The sequence below is a fragment of the Pyxicephalus adspersus genome, chromosome 1 (genome assembly GCF_032062135.1).
Source record: "Pyxicephalus adspersus chromosome 1, UCB_Pads_2.0, whole genome shotgun sequence".
NCBI lineage: Eukaryota > Metazoa > Chordata > Amphibia > Anura > Pyxicephalidae > Pyxicephalus > Pyxicephalus adspersus.
This window is the reverse complement of record NC_092858.1, coordinates 105,005,278-105,025,222: the sequence shown is the minus strand read 5'-3', so window position 1 is coordinate 105,025,222 and position 19,945 is coordinate 105,005,278. Positions and strand designations below refer to the sequence as shown.

The following is a 19,945-nucleotide window of genomic DNA, read 5'->3' as shown; positions in this document are numbered from 1 at the left end:
TTTGACACACAATATGCAAGGGCTTAATTCTCCAACTAAAGTACCAAAGCCTTTTACTACTATAACTCTCTCAAGGTGGAAATTTTTAAGCTTATTGTGGTAGATCACTGGGGGTTGCTCATGGTAATGGGATACTTACAGTTAGAGTGGAATGTGGAGGATGCATAAAACAATTAATTATTGGAGTCTGCTATAGGCCCCTCAGAGCTGAGGAAGAAATGGAGAATTAACTATTAGCACAGATAGTATAAAAGCAGCAAAATATGGAAGTGCTTTAATCATGTGAGATTTCAACTACCCTGACATTGACTGGAGTAATGCCACTACAGGAACAGCAAAAGGGAGGAAATTTGTGAAATTAAGATCATTTTTTGGTACAGTTTATAGAAGCCCCAACTAGAAAAGATACTCTGCTTGACCTAGTTCTTTCTAACAATACAGAGCTTATAACAAATGTGCATAATAAAAAGAATCTTGGTAGCAGTGACCATAATATGATTTCATTTAATTGTAAACAGAAAGCAAAAACAGAAAACAAAAACATTTAATTTTAAGAGCGCAAATTTTCATTTATAAGGGACGGCTCTTTGTGACTTGGACTGGGAGACAATATTGTCCTCAAAGAACACAGAAAGGAAATAGGAATGTTTCAAGTCCATTCTACAAAAGCACACTGAAAAATATATTACAATGGGTAATAGGTTTTAATTTTAGCCTCTTAAACCTATGTGGCTTCAAAGTTTAAGCGGGGATATGATCACCCTGTATAAATATATAAATGGTTCATATAGAGCACTCTCTTCCCAATTATTCACGTTGAGATCATTACAAAGAACAAGAGGGCACTGGACAGACTGCGTCTGGAGGAAAAGAAGTTTAAGCTCCGGATAAGGAAGGGATTCTTCACTGTAAAGTCTGTGAAAATTTGGAATTGGCTCCCTCAGAGAGTAGTTTCAGCAACCACTATAGATTGATTTAAGAAAAAGCTGGATGCTTTTCTAGAAGCACAGAATATAACTGAAAATTAAGTATTTAAAGTAAAGATAACAGACTGTTGATTCAGGGAATATCCGATTGCCTCATGGAATCAAGAAGGAATTTTTTCCCCCTGTTGAAGCAAATTGTACCAGCGTTTTTTTGCCTTCCTCTGGACCAACTCTATCTTGTAGGGTTTTATACCTGGGATATGTGTATTTCCCTAGTGGTTGTCCTTGATAGACTTATGTCTTTTTTTCAACCTAACCTACTATAAAACTGTGAAGGAGACTGTTTCAAGTACCTCATTTTGGCATTTCCTAGCCTGTCATTTGAAAAAATAAAGGCCAGTGTGTTTGATGATTCACAAATTCGCCAGCTCATCAAAGATGAACATTTCATCAGGACAATGTTAGAAGTTGAAAAGAATGCTTGGTTATCATTCAAAGCCATTGTCAAGGACTTTCTTGAAAACACACAAGCAAATAATTACACAGAAATTGTCCAGAAATTCTTGGAGAGCTACAAAATGCTTGGTTACAATATGAGCATTGAGGTGCATTTTCTGCATAGCCATCTTTCTAACTTCCTGGAAAACCTTGGTGCAGTCAGTGATGAGCAAGGTGAATGATGGAAGGACGGTATCGGGGTAGATGGGATGTACATATGATGGCTGACTATTGTTGGAGCATCTGGCGGGGTTGTCCTAACACTGAACACTCCAGGAAAACTATAAGCGTACATTTTTACCTTAACCCCCTACCCGATTATTTTCAAATGTTATAATGTCATGGAGTAACAATAAATTCTTTGTATGAACAAAACAAATTTAAATTCAAGTTTTAATTCATTATTTTTTCATTTGTATGTAAAATTTGTTGAAAAATTTGTTGTCAAAATGTTTTTTGACAAAAATAGAGGGTACCCTGTATCGTTAAAAACTGGATGTGATAGCAAAAAACGTCTACGGCGTTCACAGGGCGGTTTCAGGTGGAAACTCAACAAGAGTCTACTTGACCCGTCCTCAAATATAATCTCTACGCACCAAACTCAATATGTTGCTCACCACCAAAGCTGAGAAATTTCTGATGTGGGCAGCCTATGAATGCTACACTTGGGATGATAAACCTGGGAGATAGTTAGTAAACTAAACCCTAGACCCAAATTGTAAGCTCTCCCAAAGATAAAAAGGAAAGATGGTAAACTTACCCAAAATCCAGAGAAAGTTCTTGCGGCTTTTCAAGACTTTTACAACTCCCGCTATGGTAAACCGCAAAATGCATCCCAAGGTGCATTGGAAGCTTTTTCAGGGGAATTGATATGCCAAAGTTTAAGACTAAACGTGCAGATATTGGAGAAACCCTTCACTAGTGAGGAAGCCCTTAAAGCATTCAAGTGGCTGAAATCTAGTAGTGATCCCCTGGTCTGGATGGATTCTCCTATGTATACTACAAAACCTTTAGTTCTCAATTAATTCCACATTTGGTTGAGTACTACAAATATTTACGAGAGGGTAATCCCCTCCCTTTGTAAGCGAATCATGCCTTCATTAGTGTCATCCCTAAACCGGGTAAAAACCCTTTGGATATAGCCATTTATAGACCAATTTTATTAATCAATTGTGACCTGAAATTGATGAGAGCTTTTTTGAGAGCTTATATCCATCCGGACCAGGTAGGATTCATGCTGCACAGACAGGCCCCTGATCAGATGAGGTGCACCATAGATTTGATATTGCTGTTACACACTTTTATTTGTTCTTGCTATCGAACTTTTGGCAATAGCTATTTGGGATGACCAGAATATTAGGGGGGTCTGGTGTGGCGGGTGGGGACATAAATGTGCATTATTCGCTGACAATGTTCTCATGTATTTTTCTTCCCTTCATATTACACTGCCTAACCTCTCTAGAATATTGGACAATCTCTTTCTGGTCTACATGTAAATCGTTCTAAATCCATCTATATTCTACATCAACTCTCTCTGGTCAAAGATAATTTCGATCTCTACTGGGAGGAGAACTCCTTACAATATCTGGGGATACAACTAACTCCAGTTTATCTGTCCTTGTTTCAGGCCAGTTATACTCCCTTACTTAAAAATATTTACTCAGATTTGAAAACCTGGTCTTCTGCCCCTCCATCTTGACTAGGCCAGATAGCGGCTGTCAAGATGAATATCTTAGCACGTATCCTATACTTTTTTCGCAATCTCACCATCCTAGTGCTACCCACAGTGTTTGTCCCTTCCATGCAGAATTATTGACTTTATTTGGGGGAGCAAACGGAGTAGGATCCAGAGGAAGACCATGCTGGCCCTTCATTCACAAGGGGGCTTGGGGGTCCCTCTCTCCCATCACTATTACATAGCTGCCTAAATCTCACAATTTTAACATTCCACGATACGAGGTATTAGGCCACAATGAATAGATAGAGAATAGAGTCAGCAGTTTTATTGGGTAATATTGAATCCTTGATGTGGATTCCTAAGAAACTCAGAAGTTGCCCCCCGCTATGTCATTCTCTTCAGATATGGGATAAATACTGGTCTAACCTGGTACTATGATCGGGCCATGTCCCCCTCACACCCCTTTGGAATAACCTAGAGTTCACTTCTGGCAGAGATCTTGATAGATTTACCTGGTGGATTGAGCAAGGGTTTGAGGGAATTCATGATTTTATAAATGTTCGTGCTATTTCCAGTTTTGAATATCTGGTTAGTAAGATGGAACTGCCAAGTCGCGAATATTTTCGCTGTCGGCAAATCTGGTCCTTTGTAAGTTCCAAGATTTGGCTAGCTCCTCGCCCACTGAGACCTACTGCATTTGAAAGCTTGTGCAGATCCCTGGCCGCCATGAAAGGTCAAAATTCCATATTATTATAATATAATTATGACTTCTTCGCAAAAACTAAAACATATGTGTGTATGGGAGGATGATTTGGGGATATCTTTATCCAGGGAGGAGTGGAGTGAAATTGCGTACCTGCTTTCCAAAATTTTGCTTAACTCCGCCCTGGTGGAGGCAAACAATAAAGTGCTTTTAAGGTTGTATCTGGTACCAGAGAGACTCACTAAATGTCATCCCTCTACCTCCCCTTTGTGCTTTGGAGGCTGTGATACTAGGGGTACAATGCTAAATATGTGGTGGATATGTCCAGTAGCCCAGGATTATTGGACAGAAATATTTGATATTATCTCTAAGGTTTTGGAGAGAAATGTTCAGAGTTCTCTGGAGCCAGCTTTATTTAGCAACTGCGATTTGGTGGCCTCCAAGTCCACTCTAAAACTTTTGAAATTGATTCTGCTGGCCGCTTGGATAACACTTGCTAAGTCATGGAAATCCAATACAATAGTGCTGGGTCCATTCTTTGCCAAGATGGACTGGATTATGGTTAATGACAGGATGACACATATACTTCAAAACAAATTAGAGAAATTTGACCGGATCTGGGACCCTTGGATAAGATATAAATCTCACTCAATGGCTAACGCAGGTCAACATGTCATTTTCATCAGATATAATTAAATGTGGTATATGTAGTATTTTTGATGCGGAATTTAAATCTGTGTTCAGTTTTTTTCTAGCACGTCTAGTTTTTGTGATGCAGCTAATTATATATTGCATGAAATTCGTTATAAATAGCCTTAACATTTTACAACATTTAACGAAAGTTTTCTTTTTCTAAGGTTAGAAACCGCACTAACTGCGATTGATTTTATTTGTCATCATGGCTGGAAATTGCCTTAATGATCCAGACATTTTCTGTTACGTGTGTGGTTCATTCACAACCAAAACACAACATCGCCAAATTACTATAGAACTTAAAAACATATACAAATTTTATTTTGGCTGTCCACATGTCATCTGTACCAATTGTTCCAACGGACTACGTGACTGGCTAAATCGGTGTAAAGCAGCAATGCTATTTGCAATCCCAATGATGTGGAGAGAATCACAAGACCATCTAATCGACTGCTATTTTTGCTGCGTCAACAAAAGTGGATTCTCAGGTAAATCTAAGGAAATGCGCTGGACTTGCAGCCAATTACAACTCTGAATCATCTGATCCTGACTACTTGGCCGATGAAGATTCAGAACCCAGAACCACACAAACAGAGCTGAATGATCTCGTTCATGATCTAAATCTACCCAAAGACAAAGCAGAACTTCTTGCAAAGTCTTAAACAGAAGCACCTGCTTGCAAAGGGTGTAACTGTAACTCACTACAGAAAACAAAATTGCACCTTGAAAACATTCTTCACTAGTGAACTCTTTACCAGTTTGTTACAAGAGCATGTTTCATCTGAATGGCGTATCTTCATTGATTCCTCCAATCAAATAGATTCATAAAAGAAGCTTGAAAGCAGTCTTACTGCATAATGATAAATCCAAACCATGTTTACCGATTGCCCAGTGGAACATCTGTGGGGATCTAAAGGTCATTGGCTTGCTGATGGGAGTTCAAGGAGATTTCACAAAATATTGCTGTTTCCTATGCCTGTGAGACAGCCGATCTACAGGAGACCATTATGTCAAGCGTGATTGTCTACCAAGAGATACCTATAAGCCAAGAACAAGCAGTGTCATGTTTCTGTCTCTGGTTTATCCGCATAAAATATTTCTACCACCTCTCCATATCAAGTTAGGCTTGATGAAGAACCTTGTAAAGGCCATGGATAAATCAAACTCCATGAGTTTTCAGTACCTTGTAGGATGAATTGCAGGATGATGTTTTCAAACAATCTTGGCAGCTGAGCTAGAAGTTTGGGATGCATTAAAGTAGCTGTGTAAAAATTTCCAGGACAACCATAAGTCTCCTGCATACAAGGAAGGAGTTCAGAATCTGCTTGATTCATACCAGAAACTCGGTTGCCACATAGTACAAAATACATGCACGTACAATGTTAACTATAATAGTACTCATAACTCAGGAACTGTAGGTGTTAGGGAAAAACAGTTCTAAAATCTGCTCGAAAAACTGATTTAGATAAGTTTGGTGTGACTTTTGATCAAAAATTATTTTTGTTGACCTGTGTAATTAAAGCTTTCTTTATTTGGGAATATGTTTGTTCCCCTCTCCACGATTCCTTCCCCTCCTCTTCCCCTGGTGTCTTGTCTTGTTTGGTCTTGTCCTGTCTGGTCGTGCTTGTTTTGTCCTTGTTGTTCGCTAGAAGTATTGGTTCAGACTTTGGTCATGTAAGCTGCTCAGGAGGTAATTATAAACACTGTTTTTTTTATGCTCTTTCAGGATGGTTCACTTTATTTTTCACTGGACCTTTTTAAACTGTTGCAGGGTTATTGAAACTGTTTGTCTGAACTGGTATATAGTTGTACATTTTTTTTCTGTTAAAATTTGATAAAAATATTAAAATATAAATGATTATCGGCGGATCATTGTCTAACAGCTGGTATGTGTACCATGCGGTGTGTTCGAATGCAGAAGAGATACGTTTCCTGGTATCTATTGGTAACATTGCAATAACGGATTCCCAAACTTCAAAAAAATCTGCTAACCTGTTTTTCCTTGTGTAATGATGCTTTCAACCAATCCATCTGAAAAACAAATCTCAGTTTCTCTTTGAACAGATTGAGAGTGGGTGGTTCTGGACTTATCCATTGGTGTAAGATAATTATTTTTGCTTTGCTATGTTTACTACGGCCCTGTTCAATGCGTACCTTATTTAGCGTTAACATCCCAAACAGTGCCCATGCTGGAGTAAATGTGGGGTGGTTTACTATATTTTGCAGGGTAAAGGACCCCAATAAATTCCAAAAATATTTTAATTTTTGGACAGTTCCAAAACATCATGATCATCAATAATTAACCAGTGGTTTATATTTATTCTTTTTTTTTTTTTTCAGGTCCGCCTAGTCAAGCAATGTGGGCATTAGGAGATAAAATTGCATCTTCAATAGTTGCCCAAACAGCAGGAATCCCTACACTTCCCTGGAGTGGCAGTGGTAAGAAATATATTTTTTATTCTTTATATCTGTACTTAAGTCATAACCAATCATATTTACAGTACTGTGAAAATGTTCAAAACACTAGTGACAAAATACTGTAAGGTGAAAATGATTTCAAATTTAGGGCCCAAGTAGGGGTGGGGGAAGATGTGGGCAGATTGTCAAAAAAAGACAGGTGAGGGGTACGCAGAGACAATGTCACTTTGTTCTTCTTGGAAAAAGTAGGCAGATTTTTAAGACTCCTTGTTAGCAGAGTAAGTCTATATCTGTTACATGCAAAAATAGCAAATGTTGTTGGGTTTTTATTTTTATTTTTGTCACAAAATGTTTGTATTGATAATCCAACAAAATAAAAGAAAATTTTGTCACAACTCAGTACAAACACTGTATAATCATTTGGGGGGTCCTTCCTATTAAATAGCATGGGATGCTAGACATAGTATACTTAAAATCGTGTAAGAGCAATATAAATAACTGCATCTTCAATCCTGGTGCGTTTCGACTCTTAGGCTTCCTCAGGGGATGCGTAGAGAGCACTAAATGAAACTATACAATAAGTCAAAATAACAATGTCTTTAAACAATGGTATACTGCAAAACTATACAATCAAATATAATACTATCCAAAAGAACAATTCAAAGTAGCAACATGTATATTGCCCTCATATAACAATTCCAAAGTTGTAATAAACCATGTTGTGTCTGGTGAGTATATTGATTATTGTTTTATGATTTGTATGTCATAATACTATGAGTGGGGTAATGATGTATCAAATAGTCTGTATTTAATAGTATATTGAAAATGTGTAAAATATTAGGTCCAAATTGGAACAATAAAGTATAAATTCTTTACTAACAACACTGCTTGTTATTGTATTTGTATATTATGAATATATATATATATATATATATATATATATATATATAATTTTTTTTTTGAAAAAGAAAACAAAAGAGGGGTGTTTATTTACTGTATGCCTATTTACATATAGGTGCAACAGAAGTTTGCCAGGCTTGCACTGGATCCAAAATAATCTGGGGAAAATGCCCTCAGTTATGTAGACTGTTACTATATATATACCCTGAGTGTATTGATCCCATATCCCCATTCCCATATCTTTTTTGTATAAAAATTTATTGAAGAAAAAAGTACATTGGTTCCTTCCAACACTATCCACCATCAATAGGGGAAATGGCCTTGAAGCCTCTCCTGACACCACACAAAAATCAATGGCTTATATGCAGAAATAGGTGGTGCTTGTCTTGAGAAATGTTTTTCTTCTTCAATGGATTTATTATTCCAATAAAGCATATGCTAGGACATTACTGAGTCCAAACAGCATAACCTAATTCCCGTTCCACATGTAGACTTTTTAAAGTAATATAGTGGTTCATATACTTTAGCTTGTATATTTCTTTCATACTGTGTCCCATTGGCCACAAAATGTGTTTTATCCTCTCGCTTTCAGAAAATAAATTATGCTTTCTCTGATGTTTAGGCTTAAAAGTGGAATGGCAGGAGAGTGATCTCAAAAAGCGTATATTAAGTGTGCCACCAGAGATTTATGGAAAGGGCTATGTAAAGGATGTGGATGATGGATTGAAGGTAGGTTCATTTCAAAAACTTGTTTTTTTTAATAATCTAAAAAAAAAAAAAAATTAATTAATGTGAGTAAAACTACCTTTTGAATGTGTATTAGTCATGTCTACTTGTATTGTTACTTTTTCTGTATCTGCACACTGTGTCATATATAACACAAACTAAATATATTTGGGTTATTTATAGTCAGGACCAGATTTCTAGCCTGAACGCACACAATGCTTGTTGTGTAGTACAATATACTTCCTGATTTATAAAATTTGGAAAATAGCCTAGTAAGTGATTTTGAGCGATGATGGGGCAAAAACAGGTAGCCAACATCTATATTTGGGAAAAATTTTCTCTCCCATCTATATACCTTGTTGGCTAAAGCTACGTACACACGGCCAATGCTTCATATCGAATCTGACGTTTGTACAGCTCCCGTTGTCCATCGTACGAACGACCGTTCTGGCAGATCGACGATGGACGACAAATGATCATAACGCAAGGGAAGGGGGAGAGCGCAGAGCAGGGTGCCGCTTTGTCGTTCTCCCCCTCCCCTCTCCATGGAGCAGAACGTGCTGTATATACAACACTCGTTCATGTGTTGTGCAGTCCTTAGTCGTTGGAAAGGATCATGAAAGTGGGGGAATAGTACATTTTAGTATTGAAGAGTTTTTTAGGTTTACAATACATCCAATCTCTTTACCAGCTAACTCTTTAATGTATACTTCCTATTTTCCTCTGGTAAGTCCTTTCTATTTTATAGTGGCAACAAACAAAGAACGATAAAATATTTTATTTTCCCTCCTACTGGAGATTGCCATTGCATATTTATGGTAGCTCTGAAGAGGGTTTTGACATTTTAGAGACTTTTTGTTTTAGTATTTCTGCTGTTTTAACTGGTCTCCATGCCAGTCATACACATTGCAAATATTTTCTTTGTTATTGCAAAATTCTACCTGCTTCTGTTCTGTTCAAACTGGCAAATGGCTTGCACTTTCTTCTACTTCTGAATGCTAAGTAGAAGGGTCAGTGGTTGAGATCTGTTCCAGTATTATAATTAAAGAAAATCTTTAGTGCTTCAGGATAAAGCAGGTAATCTATATGCATAAAACTGCTTTTTTAGTGGGAGTTCTGCACATACTAAGAATGCCCCTATTATTATATAGTCATGGTGACAAAACATCATAATGTCACTATATTTTCAAATCATTTTTGACTGTTACTAACTTTTATATATAGCAATTTATTCTGGTGTCCTGGCTTTCTGAAATCAGCAGTATATATATATTGCATAATGTAGGTGGACCTCTAAATGCATTTTATTTGTCTATGTTTAGACCAATAAAGTCATTTAAAAATATTTGCGCCAGAAATGTGGAAAAAAAAGCAACGGTTTCCCTATTAAACAAGGTTTCTCTATCTCTATAATTTCAGAACAGGTGAAGTTATTAGTGAGCAGAAATGTGTTGTGTTTTTTTTTTTTCTCATTTTCCTATAAAGATTTCACATGCACACTGTGTTTAAGCCCAGCACACATAGGCTTTAACGCTGGTTACATTTGTGTTTTTTAAAGGCTGCTGAGCAAGTGGGATATCCTGTAATGATAAAAGCATCTGAAGGTGGGGGAGGAAAAGGTATTCGCAAAGTGAACAGTCCAGAAGATTTTTCCAACCTATTTCGCCAGGTAAAGTTTTTCATTTCTTTTATTACAAAATATGCATTGTATTCTTTTGGCTTTGAGGTTTGATATCATTGGCAAATTGCTTGCTTTGTTTGTGGGCCTTTCTGTCCGAAGTTTAGTCTTCAACAAGTGAAATGCTTGCTCAATTGGGTTCAGATCAGGTGACTGACTTGGCCATTCAAGAATATTCCACTTCTTTGCTTTAATAAAATTCCTGGGTTGCTTTGGCTGTACGTTATGGGTCATTGTCCATCTGTATTATGAAACGGTTCCCAATCAATTTGACTGCATTTAGCTGGATTTGAGCAGACAGTATGTCTCTGAACACAGAACTCTGGTAAAAAACACTCAGGAAGTAGGCGTATCGATATCCAAGTCTACCATAAAGAGAAGACTGCATGAAAGTAAATACAGAGGGTGCACTGCCACTCATAAGCCTCAAGAATAGAAAGGCTAGATAGGACTTTGCTCAAAAACATCTTAAAAAGCCAGCACAGTTCTGGAAAAACATTCTTTGGACAGATGAAACCAAGATCAACCTTTACCAGAATGTTGGCAAGAAAAAAGTATGTAGAAGGCGTGGAACAGCTCATGATCCCCAAAGCATACCACATCATCTGTAAAAACATAGCGGAGGCAGTGTGATGGCTTGGACGTGCATGGCTGCCAGTGGCACTGGGACACTAGTGTTTAATGATGTGACACAGGACAGAAGCAGCCGAATGAATTCTGAGGTGTTCAGGGACATACTGTCTGCTCAAATCCAGCTAAATGCAGTCAAATTGATTGGGATGTGTTTCATGATACAGATAGACAATGACCCAAAACAACCCAGGAGTTTATTAAAGCAAAGAAGTGGAATATTCTTGAATGGCCAAGTCAGTCACCTGATCTGAACCCAATTGAGCATGCATTTCACTTGTTGAAGACTAAACTTCGGACAGAAAGGCCCACAAACAAATAGCAACTGAAAGCTGCTGCAGTAAAGGCCTGGCAGAGCATTAAAAAGGAGGAAACCCAGCATCTGATGATGTCCATGAGTTCAAGACTACATGCTGTCATTGTCAGCAAAGGGTTTTCAACCAAGTATTAGTAATGAACATTTTATTTTCAGCTTTGTAATTTGTCCAATTACTTTTGCCCCTGAAATAAAGTGATAGTGTTAAAATAGGCTTTAGTTTCTCACATTTTTATGCAATCTTTTTGTTCAACCCACTGAATTTAAGCTGAAAGTTGGCAGTTCAACTGCATCTGAGTTGTTAAATTTAAAATTATTTGGTAATGTGCAGAACCAAAATTAGAAAAAAGGTTTTCTCTGTCCAAATGTTTTTTGCAGCTTAAGGATGGCTTGTTTCACCTGCATGGAGAGCTCTTTTGACCGCATGTTGTCTGTTCATCGCAAAATCTTCCACATACATACAAACGGTCATCCTCCCCCTCAAATCAACTCCAGGCCTTTTGTGTGCTTAATTGATAATGACATAATGAAGGAATTGCCCACACTATCCCTTGAAATAGCCTTTGAGTCAATTGTGCAATTACTTTTGAGCCCCTGAAATGAAGTGATAGTGTTAAAATAGGCTTTAGTTCCTCACATTTTTATGCATCATTTTGTTAAACCCACTGAATTAAAGCTGAAAGTCTGCAGTTCAACTGCATCTGAGTTGTTTCATTTAAAATTTATTGTGGTAATGTACAGAACCAAAATTGGAAAAAAGTTGTCTCTGTCCAAGTGTTAATGGACCTAACTGTACACCTACACCACTGGTAAAAAGTCTATTTGAATTTGGATGTACTCAATATCGGGAATTTATGGGTTCACATTCAGCCTTTTTTCAAAGTCCTTGTGAACGGATATTAACATAGCCTTGATAGCCATATCTAAACCTTAAAAGTTAGGAATATATTTAAAAATTGTCACTTTGTCAGTGGTATATTTTTTCAGAAAATTGATCATTTTTACACTTGGTTATCTTTGAAAGGTCCAAACAGAAGTTCCTGGTTCTCCCATTTTTGTAATGAGATTGGCCAAGCAGTCACGCCACCTGGAAGTACAAATTCTTGCTGATCAATATGGAAATGCCATTTCACTCTTTGGCCGTGACTGCTCTGTTCAGCGCCGTCACCAGAAAATTATTGAAGAGGCACCAACATCAATTGCTACCGTTTCAGTGTTTGAGCAGATGGAACAGGTGAGACTGCATGTTGTGTATAATTATTATAATTTTGTGGGGTTCAACTAGTCATTAAACCTAAAACTACTAACTTAACAAAAAAAATCTAGATTTTTTGTAACCAGACATTCTGTCATACCCTTGTTTTAGTGCAGTTTCATTAAAATTATTGGTGGAAAAAATAGGATAAAAAAGTGCTGTGTTGCCCTCTTACCCTCCAGCAAATTATAGCTGGGTTTATACAAATTATAAAAAAAAAATTATTTAGTAAAAGTTACCTGAGCACAGTAATCACATGTGTAAATATATTATTATTCTGTCGTAAGCAGTATGGTGGCCAAGTGGTTAGTAAATTTGCCTTGCAGTATTGGGTTATGTGGACTTCTTCACGGCAGCTGTGTTTCATTTTATGCAGTTAAAACCTGCTGGTATGATCATTTCACCCTCTCTTTCACAAATTGTTCTTAGACTTTATTGGGGATCATCTAGCTGTAGCTATATATTGCTCATGTACCTCAGAGCAGCACAATTTTTTTTCAAGGCTATGTGCTAGCAGGTTCAGGGGTCAGGAAAGGAAAGTATTATTGTGGCTTGGGTCCTACTGAAAAAAGACACTTAACAGGTATTCAATTCTATTTATTTTTTAAAAAGGAACAATTTTACATCACTATTGTTGCTGCCAATTGCTCTAAACATCTCTGCAAATGATGGATATTAATACTAACACATATTTTTTAAAGTAATTTGATTAATAATCTTTTTTAGTTTTGCTTAGTGGTTTATTTTCCTAAAAAACAGAACACATTGGTAAAGGTGTGGCTTGGGAGACAGAATGAAATGTAGAAATTCTTCTTTTTGCTAGTGGCCTCACTAATATGTCCAGAGGCCATTTTTGTTACTATACTGTTTGATTGCAAAGCATATATCTAGGATCTTATCATCAAACTCTCTTGTAAACAATGATATGTGCCAATTCATCCACATATGGTAACCATATATAAGTTCCCTGACATTGCTACTTTTATGTGTTTAGTTTAAGAAAAAGGGGGTGTGGTGTAGGAGCAAAGAAAAAATTGGTTTAGACTTCCATGTTCTTTGGGGATCCTGTGTACCCTAGAGAAGGGTGACACAGAATGGGAAATGACTTTGACAGACTAATCTTCTAACTTGTAAATCCTTATTCCCTCTGACAATACTTTTTCACTGGGAAGGGCCACCTGCATTAAAAAAGTCACATATGAGCTTTTCATACAAAATTAATACTCCTTTGTGCAGTTTTTAAAATTTTATAATGATATACACTTCAGGAAAAAATGTAAAAAAAGAATACGCTTTAAATTGAAAAACCTGCAGATAATTTACCTTGTATTTTGCTAACGCACAATGGCTGAGGTTGGCATGTTGGTAACATACTAGTATAGAAGCATTTACTGCTTTATTGAATTAGTCAAAGATATAAAAATACTTTTTTCTTCATTATTAACCAATCATGTCGAACTCCTTTTTTTGTTCTTTTAGTGTGCTGTAAAACTCGCTAAAATGGTGGGATATGTAAGTGCTGGGACAGTTGAGTATCTTTACAGTCAGGATGGTAGCTTCTACTTTTTGGAGCTTAACCCCCGCTTGCAAGTGGAACACCCCTGCACAGAAATGGTGGCTGATGTCAATCTCCCAGCTGCACAGCTTCAGGTACCAATCTCTTCTCTACTTGTTTATTCCAGATGAAATACTTTTGCAAATGCAAGCCATACCTGTTGTTGGAAGGCTATATCACAGGGTTTATTTTCCAGATTTAATAGGAACTCACATTACAAAGTGGGATGCCTTCTGGGCTTTACTTTCAATAGCAAAAAAAGCTCTTCCTTTTTAAATTTCTATTGAAGTCATTGAAATAGTCCTCTCTAGTGCACTATTGGAGGTCCAAAATGAAAACCGCATAGTACTTTATAATTAGAAAAAAGGCGTACTTGGATTTATTCTGCAATTAATAGTTGCCTGGCCAAAAAATTGGAAACGTATTTAGATGAAGAATTCAGTTAAATACTTTTTTTTTTAATTGCTGCATTTTTGTACAAAGTCAAAAACTCAAAAAGTTGACTCTATTAAATAAGCATGGAAGTTAGGCAGAAACTATTTTATGAAGGTGGTCAGCAATCAGAACCAATACATTCTTCTTAGAGAACCTGTAATGAGATATATGGATGAAACATACAACATATGTTTCACGTCAGTGACCAGACGTATGTCACTTCTGTCATAGTACAATCTGGTCTGAATTATGTAAAATAAAAATGTAGCTGTCAGAATTCACATACAGCTCCGAACATATACTTTTCACTTATATAAAGGTTCACTTATTAGGTGTATGTAAAATACAACCTAGCTGATTGTGTGCAGCAGTCAGTAGGCTATGACATGCAACATAGCATATAAAACAGAAAAGGTACGAGTATGTAAGGAGTAACGCTGCTTCCTTATTAGTGGGTAGTGGAGTAGAGCCCCTTTGCATTGGGCTTCCAGATGACTACATATATAATAAGGTAGAATTTTTGCTTCACACTGACAATAAATATGTTGGAGCTTTCTTTCCAATAACCACCCCACTCACTGCCAGTATGCTTTTATTGCCAAAGTGTGTTTTTTTTATATTTGTGACAAGGGGAAACAAACTTCCTTACATTGTTGCTCCTACCTTCTGCTCATTTAGGAGTGCACTCAAAATCCATTTTTTTAAACTTGCCTACCCATCTTTTTCTGTCTTTTGAACCCCTCACTACTTCCCACCACTACATCTCCCCTTCTATTGTGTGTTACTTCCCCCACCTCCTAGGTTGTAAGCTCTTTGGGGCAAGGTCCTCTCCTCCTCCCGTTTCTCTGTTTATATTTGTCTGTCATTTGCAACCCCTATTTAATGTACAGCGCTGCGTAATATTTTGGCGCCCTATAAATCCTGTTTATTAATAATAACAATAATAATAATAATTGGTGTCGGCAAAGACAGCATTAATAAACCTTGATGATTATGGTTGCTTACTTCTGTCTGTGAAGCGTGGATGTCTTAGTGCACCACCAATTGTTGCTGGTCCTGGACAGATTTCTGGGAAAACAACATCCCTAAAAAACGGTTGGGGTCCACCGTCCTTTGGTAAATGTTGATGGCTTTAGCTACAAAAGACCCTGATCTGTATGCAACTAAGAAATGATATCTTTACTCTCACTTCATTTCAAGAATGCTTGTCGATTACTGAAATTTTGTAGTCAAATAATCAGCAAGACAGCTAGGAATAAGTAATATTTTAGTGTGTGGGTCTCACTATGACTGGCCCACGGGCATTATGCAATAGTTGAAAGTGCTATTTTATTGCTGGTGTCATTTAGTTTCTGGCCATAAACTTATTGACATGTTGTGGTTGACTGGTGATTAACCTGTAGGGGAGGCATATAGCTCAAGAATTGTGTTCCACAATTTCTGAGAAATAGAAAATTTCTTTACGAGCTTAAAAGAAAAATCCTCTTTGTCAGTGATTGCTTTCCCTTTACTGTGCATAAGGTATTAGGATATATTTATGTGGGTGATACTTTAAATGATGTGATGGTTAATTTAGCCGTGTGATGTCATGTGTTGCTTTACCAGTTTTTCTACTTTAAGAGATAATCCTGAGTTACTTTAATGGCCTAGGTGTGTACCTGTTGTTATAATGTAGATGAATAGTAGCCTCATACTATTGTCAGAGAATCTTTCAAAGGATTTGAATGCAGAAACTGTTTTTTTAATTGTATACATTGTGTAAGATTTATAGCATCCTGCTGCATAAATGGCACTGTGAAAAACACAAATATTTTAAAATTCTAGCATTGTTCATTGCCAGTTGATGGTTAAATACATAAATTGTGCTTATCGGTGTTGTCTGGTATAGTAATATGTAAGGTCATTTGCTTACCGTTTTCTTTTTGCCTGGAATTACTTCAGATTTAGCCTCCTACCATAAATATATTTTATAGTGTTTTATTCTGGTATAGTATACTATGTTTAGGCTGTCGGTGAGGTTTCAGTGCAGTTATTGCTATTGAACTCGATGTTAAATATTTTAGGAGTTGGTTCTTAAAGAAATAGTTCTGCAGGAACACTCATCCTTCCACGGGTCTGAACTTGCATGAATGAGACCTGAATCTAATAGTAATTGGGTATGGGGATGTCATCAAACCACAAAATAGAAATTTAGGAATGTACATTTTTGGTTTATGCCTAAATGCTTTATTTTCTTTTGACAATTTTGCAGGAGGATGTGAGTGAGGAAGCAATAGAACCTCTTTTGGGTTTTTGTTGTGGACTATTTGTTCTGGTGACATTGTCACTAAGACTGTAAGTAAGGAGATTTTCAGATGATATCTATCACAGCTTTTGTGCACCTATTTGATACAGCATCAAAAGAAAGGAAAGTGGCACCCATAGAGACCAATGTCTATTATCTATACCAGTTCTTGGTAAGAAAAATAAAGAACATGCAGGCAGAAAATAACAACTTAATGACTTCCTCACTACATAACCTCATCTCATCCACAGCTCCAAGACTTTTCTAGGGCTGTGCTGACTCTCTGGAATGGTCTTCCTAGTCCCATTGGACTTGTTCTTACTTTCCGTACATTTAAAACGTTTTTTCAAACTTCCCTACCCATCTTTTTCTGTCTTTTAAACCCTCACCACTCATTCACCAACCTATATCTCCCCTCCTATTTCCCCTTCATCTTATATTGTAAGCTCTTTCAGGCAGGGTCTTCTCCCGCTTCTGTGTCTTTGTTTGAACCTGTCTGTCATTTGCTACCCATATTTATTGTACAGCACTGCATATTATGTTGGCACTATATAAATACCATACAGTGATACCTCGGCTAACAAAGATAATTCATTCCAGAATTACATTTGTTAGCTGAAATGTGATTTCCCATAGGTTTCTATAGAAAATCAATTCGTTCCGGATGCTGCCCACAATTTAAAGATACGTTTTATAAAAAATAGTAAAAAGCACAATATAAAAGGTCATAAACTCACCAAAGGCATCACTGTATAACAATAATAATTGTTCTGTTTTACCACATATTTGTTATTAACATTTAGATTAGTTTTATGTGAAATAATTGTTTTGTGGTAACCATTTTTCCCACAGATTGCCATGGGAATTCCTCTTCACAGAATAAAGGATATTCGAATGTTGTATGGTGTTCCAGCATGGGGAGATACACCAATTGACTTTGATAACTCTCTAAATGCTCCTTGCCCAAGAGGACATGTCATTGCTGCTCGTATCACTAGTGAAAATCCAGATGAGGTAAATATACTAGTTTTACCAGGAACTAGAGTAGAAAATCATGAGCTTTCTAGCAAACACTACAAACATATTCCCTTGGATTTGTCAAAAATGTTTTGTAAACGACAATCATGAAATTATTTTGTGCATTTTGATAATAAACAATATTGGCCTTATTATGTAATGAACTCTGATTCTTAAAGTGGAAATAAACTTACATGAACAAAAGTCACCAGGAGGCAGATTTTTTGGCGGAAGAGACATGTAGATCTCTTGCCAAAAAAAAAAAAAATCCCCCCTCCCCATACTCCTGGTTGGTTTATGTTCTTCCACCATGTCGTTTAGAGCCTTCAAAAAGGCAGGATTCAGAGCCAAACATCACTGTAGGGGACAAAGAAAGTAAGTGGGTGCCATAATTGGCAAGTATTCTGTGCTTACTTGCTGATTTATAATAAAAGCTCAAAACAGGTTTTTTTTACCCCACTTTAAGGCCCTTTAGTTGATTTTGGCTAGAACCTTGTAGGATCCTTTTAATATGAGCGGAAGCAGTGGTCTCATGCACAACCCCCTACCAAGTCTGACCTATAATTATTCAATTAAAAAAACTCCCACTCCCTGCTGATTGAATTGCTCTGGTTCAGTAGGAGGAGCCACTGAGATCACTGCTTCCTTCTAGAGCAAGGGTCCTTCTTTGCAGAAGACAGGCTTTCCAACATAGGCTGTGGCTGAAATGTAACCATAACAAACTGCAAACTTTTTGTTTTGACGCACCTAGAAGGTGCTGGATATCAATTGTAAACAATAGCAACAAATCAAATGGTAGATTGTTGCAGTGCCAAAAGTCTTTTTTTGTATTTCTAAATCTTTATCATGCTGTATAAAATGTTCTTTTGATTAGCAGCAACTGAGTGGGTTTATTGTAAAATAAATTTCTGTTCTTTGTTTGATTCTTTAATATTCCTAATGGAAACATATTTATGCTATTCCATTGTAGGAATATCTGTGTTGTAATAATGTTGTGGTCAGAAGTGCAAACTCTAAAATGCCTAACATAGCATAAAGCTATATTTAAAGGTAGGCTCTGCTCACACATGAAATGTTTGCATGTAAGCTCATTCAGCGACCACTGCCTACTAGTTGTGTGGCTGTAATTTTCAGGTGCTTTTTACTATATAGTTGTCCACCTCACGTATTATTTTGCCTGCTGGTTTTGTTGATATTCATGTTTTTTAACTGTTCCTGAATTGGAGCTTAAAACATTCAAGATAGTAACAAGAGCTTGGCCCAAACCCGACCTAAGTATTTTCACAATGTAGCTTCCTAAACTGATTTCTAGCCCTGGCATTTATTAACATGGCTATTATGCCATTGTTTGCTGTTATATTACAAAATATTATTTTGTTAATCTGTAGGGTTTTAAACCAAGCTCTGGAACTGTCCAAGAACTGAATTTCCGTAGCAACAAGAATGTGTGGGGTTACTTTAGTGTTGCTGCAGCAGGAGGTCTTCATGAATTTGCTGATTCTCAGTTCGGTCATTGCTTTTCCTGGGGAGAAAACCGAGAAGAGGCAATTTCGTAAGTGATTTATTTATTTATTTTTTCATTGTATTGTATTTTGGCCAGTCTGAAAATGCATTGCCAGAGCCAAAATTTCTCTCATCTTTTTATGTCCACTGATGTGCCTCCCCTTTATTTTACCTATCCAGGTTTAAAGGAATTGTCTTGTTTCTGAGGCTTTTGGATTAGTACCAGGCACAGGTGTTGTCAATCATACCAGGGTTCCTTAAAATATTGTCTGATCACCAGTGTTATCGAAAATGAAAGTCAGGTTAAATCCAAATCTTTGAGTTACCTATAGAACAGAAATAGGGGGCAAGTCGTCAGATATGGACATTTGTTTTTTTGACATCCCTCTAAGAGGGATTTTATTCACATTGAAAAACATATCTACTCAATTCCTGTTAAGTCTATAGAACATGAAGTAAAATGCAATCTTTTTGTTGGGACATGGTGTCACAAAATAGCTGAAAATGGTTTAGTAGTTTAAACTTTTCCCTAACTAAAATGTAGAAAAGGTTTTGGCTTTATATACACGTTTAATAAATAACCTTATTTAGTCAAGAATAATTTCTTGCCATTTAAAAGTAAATGTGCAATTACAGATAAGGCTTTCTTTAATGCACAATATTTTTAAAAAAGCCACAATGCATACAATGTTTCCTTTCTCATAAATGTCTAATATTTGCTGATACATAT

The 19,945-nt window shown here is 36.8% G+C and overlaps 1 protein-coding gene across 2 annotated transcripts in view; it reads left to right on the top strand.

Moving 5' to 3' along the window:
• ACACA (acetyl-CoA carboxylase alpha) overlaps positions 1 to 19,945 on the top strand; it is a 195,855-nt gene that overhangs the window by 16,997 nt on the left and 158,913 nt on the right. For both annotated transcript variants that reach the window (XM_072422398.1, XM_072422391.1), the window contains exons 7-13: positions 6,839 to 6,937; positions 8,439 to 8,545; positions 10,101 to 10,211; positions 12,191 to 12,400; positions 13,901 to 14,071; positions 17,548 to 17,709; positions 19,101 to 19,264. In XM_072422398.1, coding sequence (XP_072278499.1) covers positions 6,839 to 6,937; positions 8,439 to 8,545; positions 10,101 to 10,211; positions 12,191 to 12,400; positions 13,901 to 14,071; positions 17,548 to 17,709; positions 19,101 to 19,264 — 1,024 coding nt within the window. The remainder of the gene's footprint in view (positions 1 to 6,838; positions 6,938 to 8,438; positions 8,546 to 10,100; positions 10,212 to 12,190; positions 12,401 to 13,900; positions 14,072 to 17,547; positions 17,710 to 19,100; positions 19,265 to 19,945) is intronic.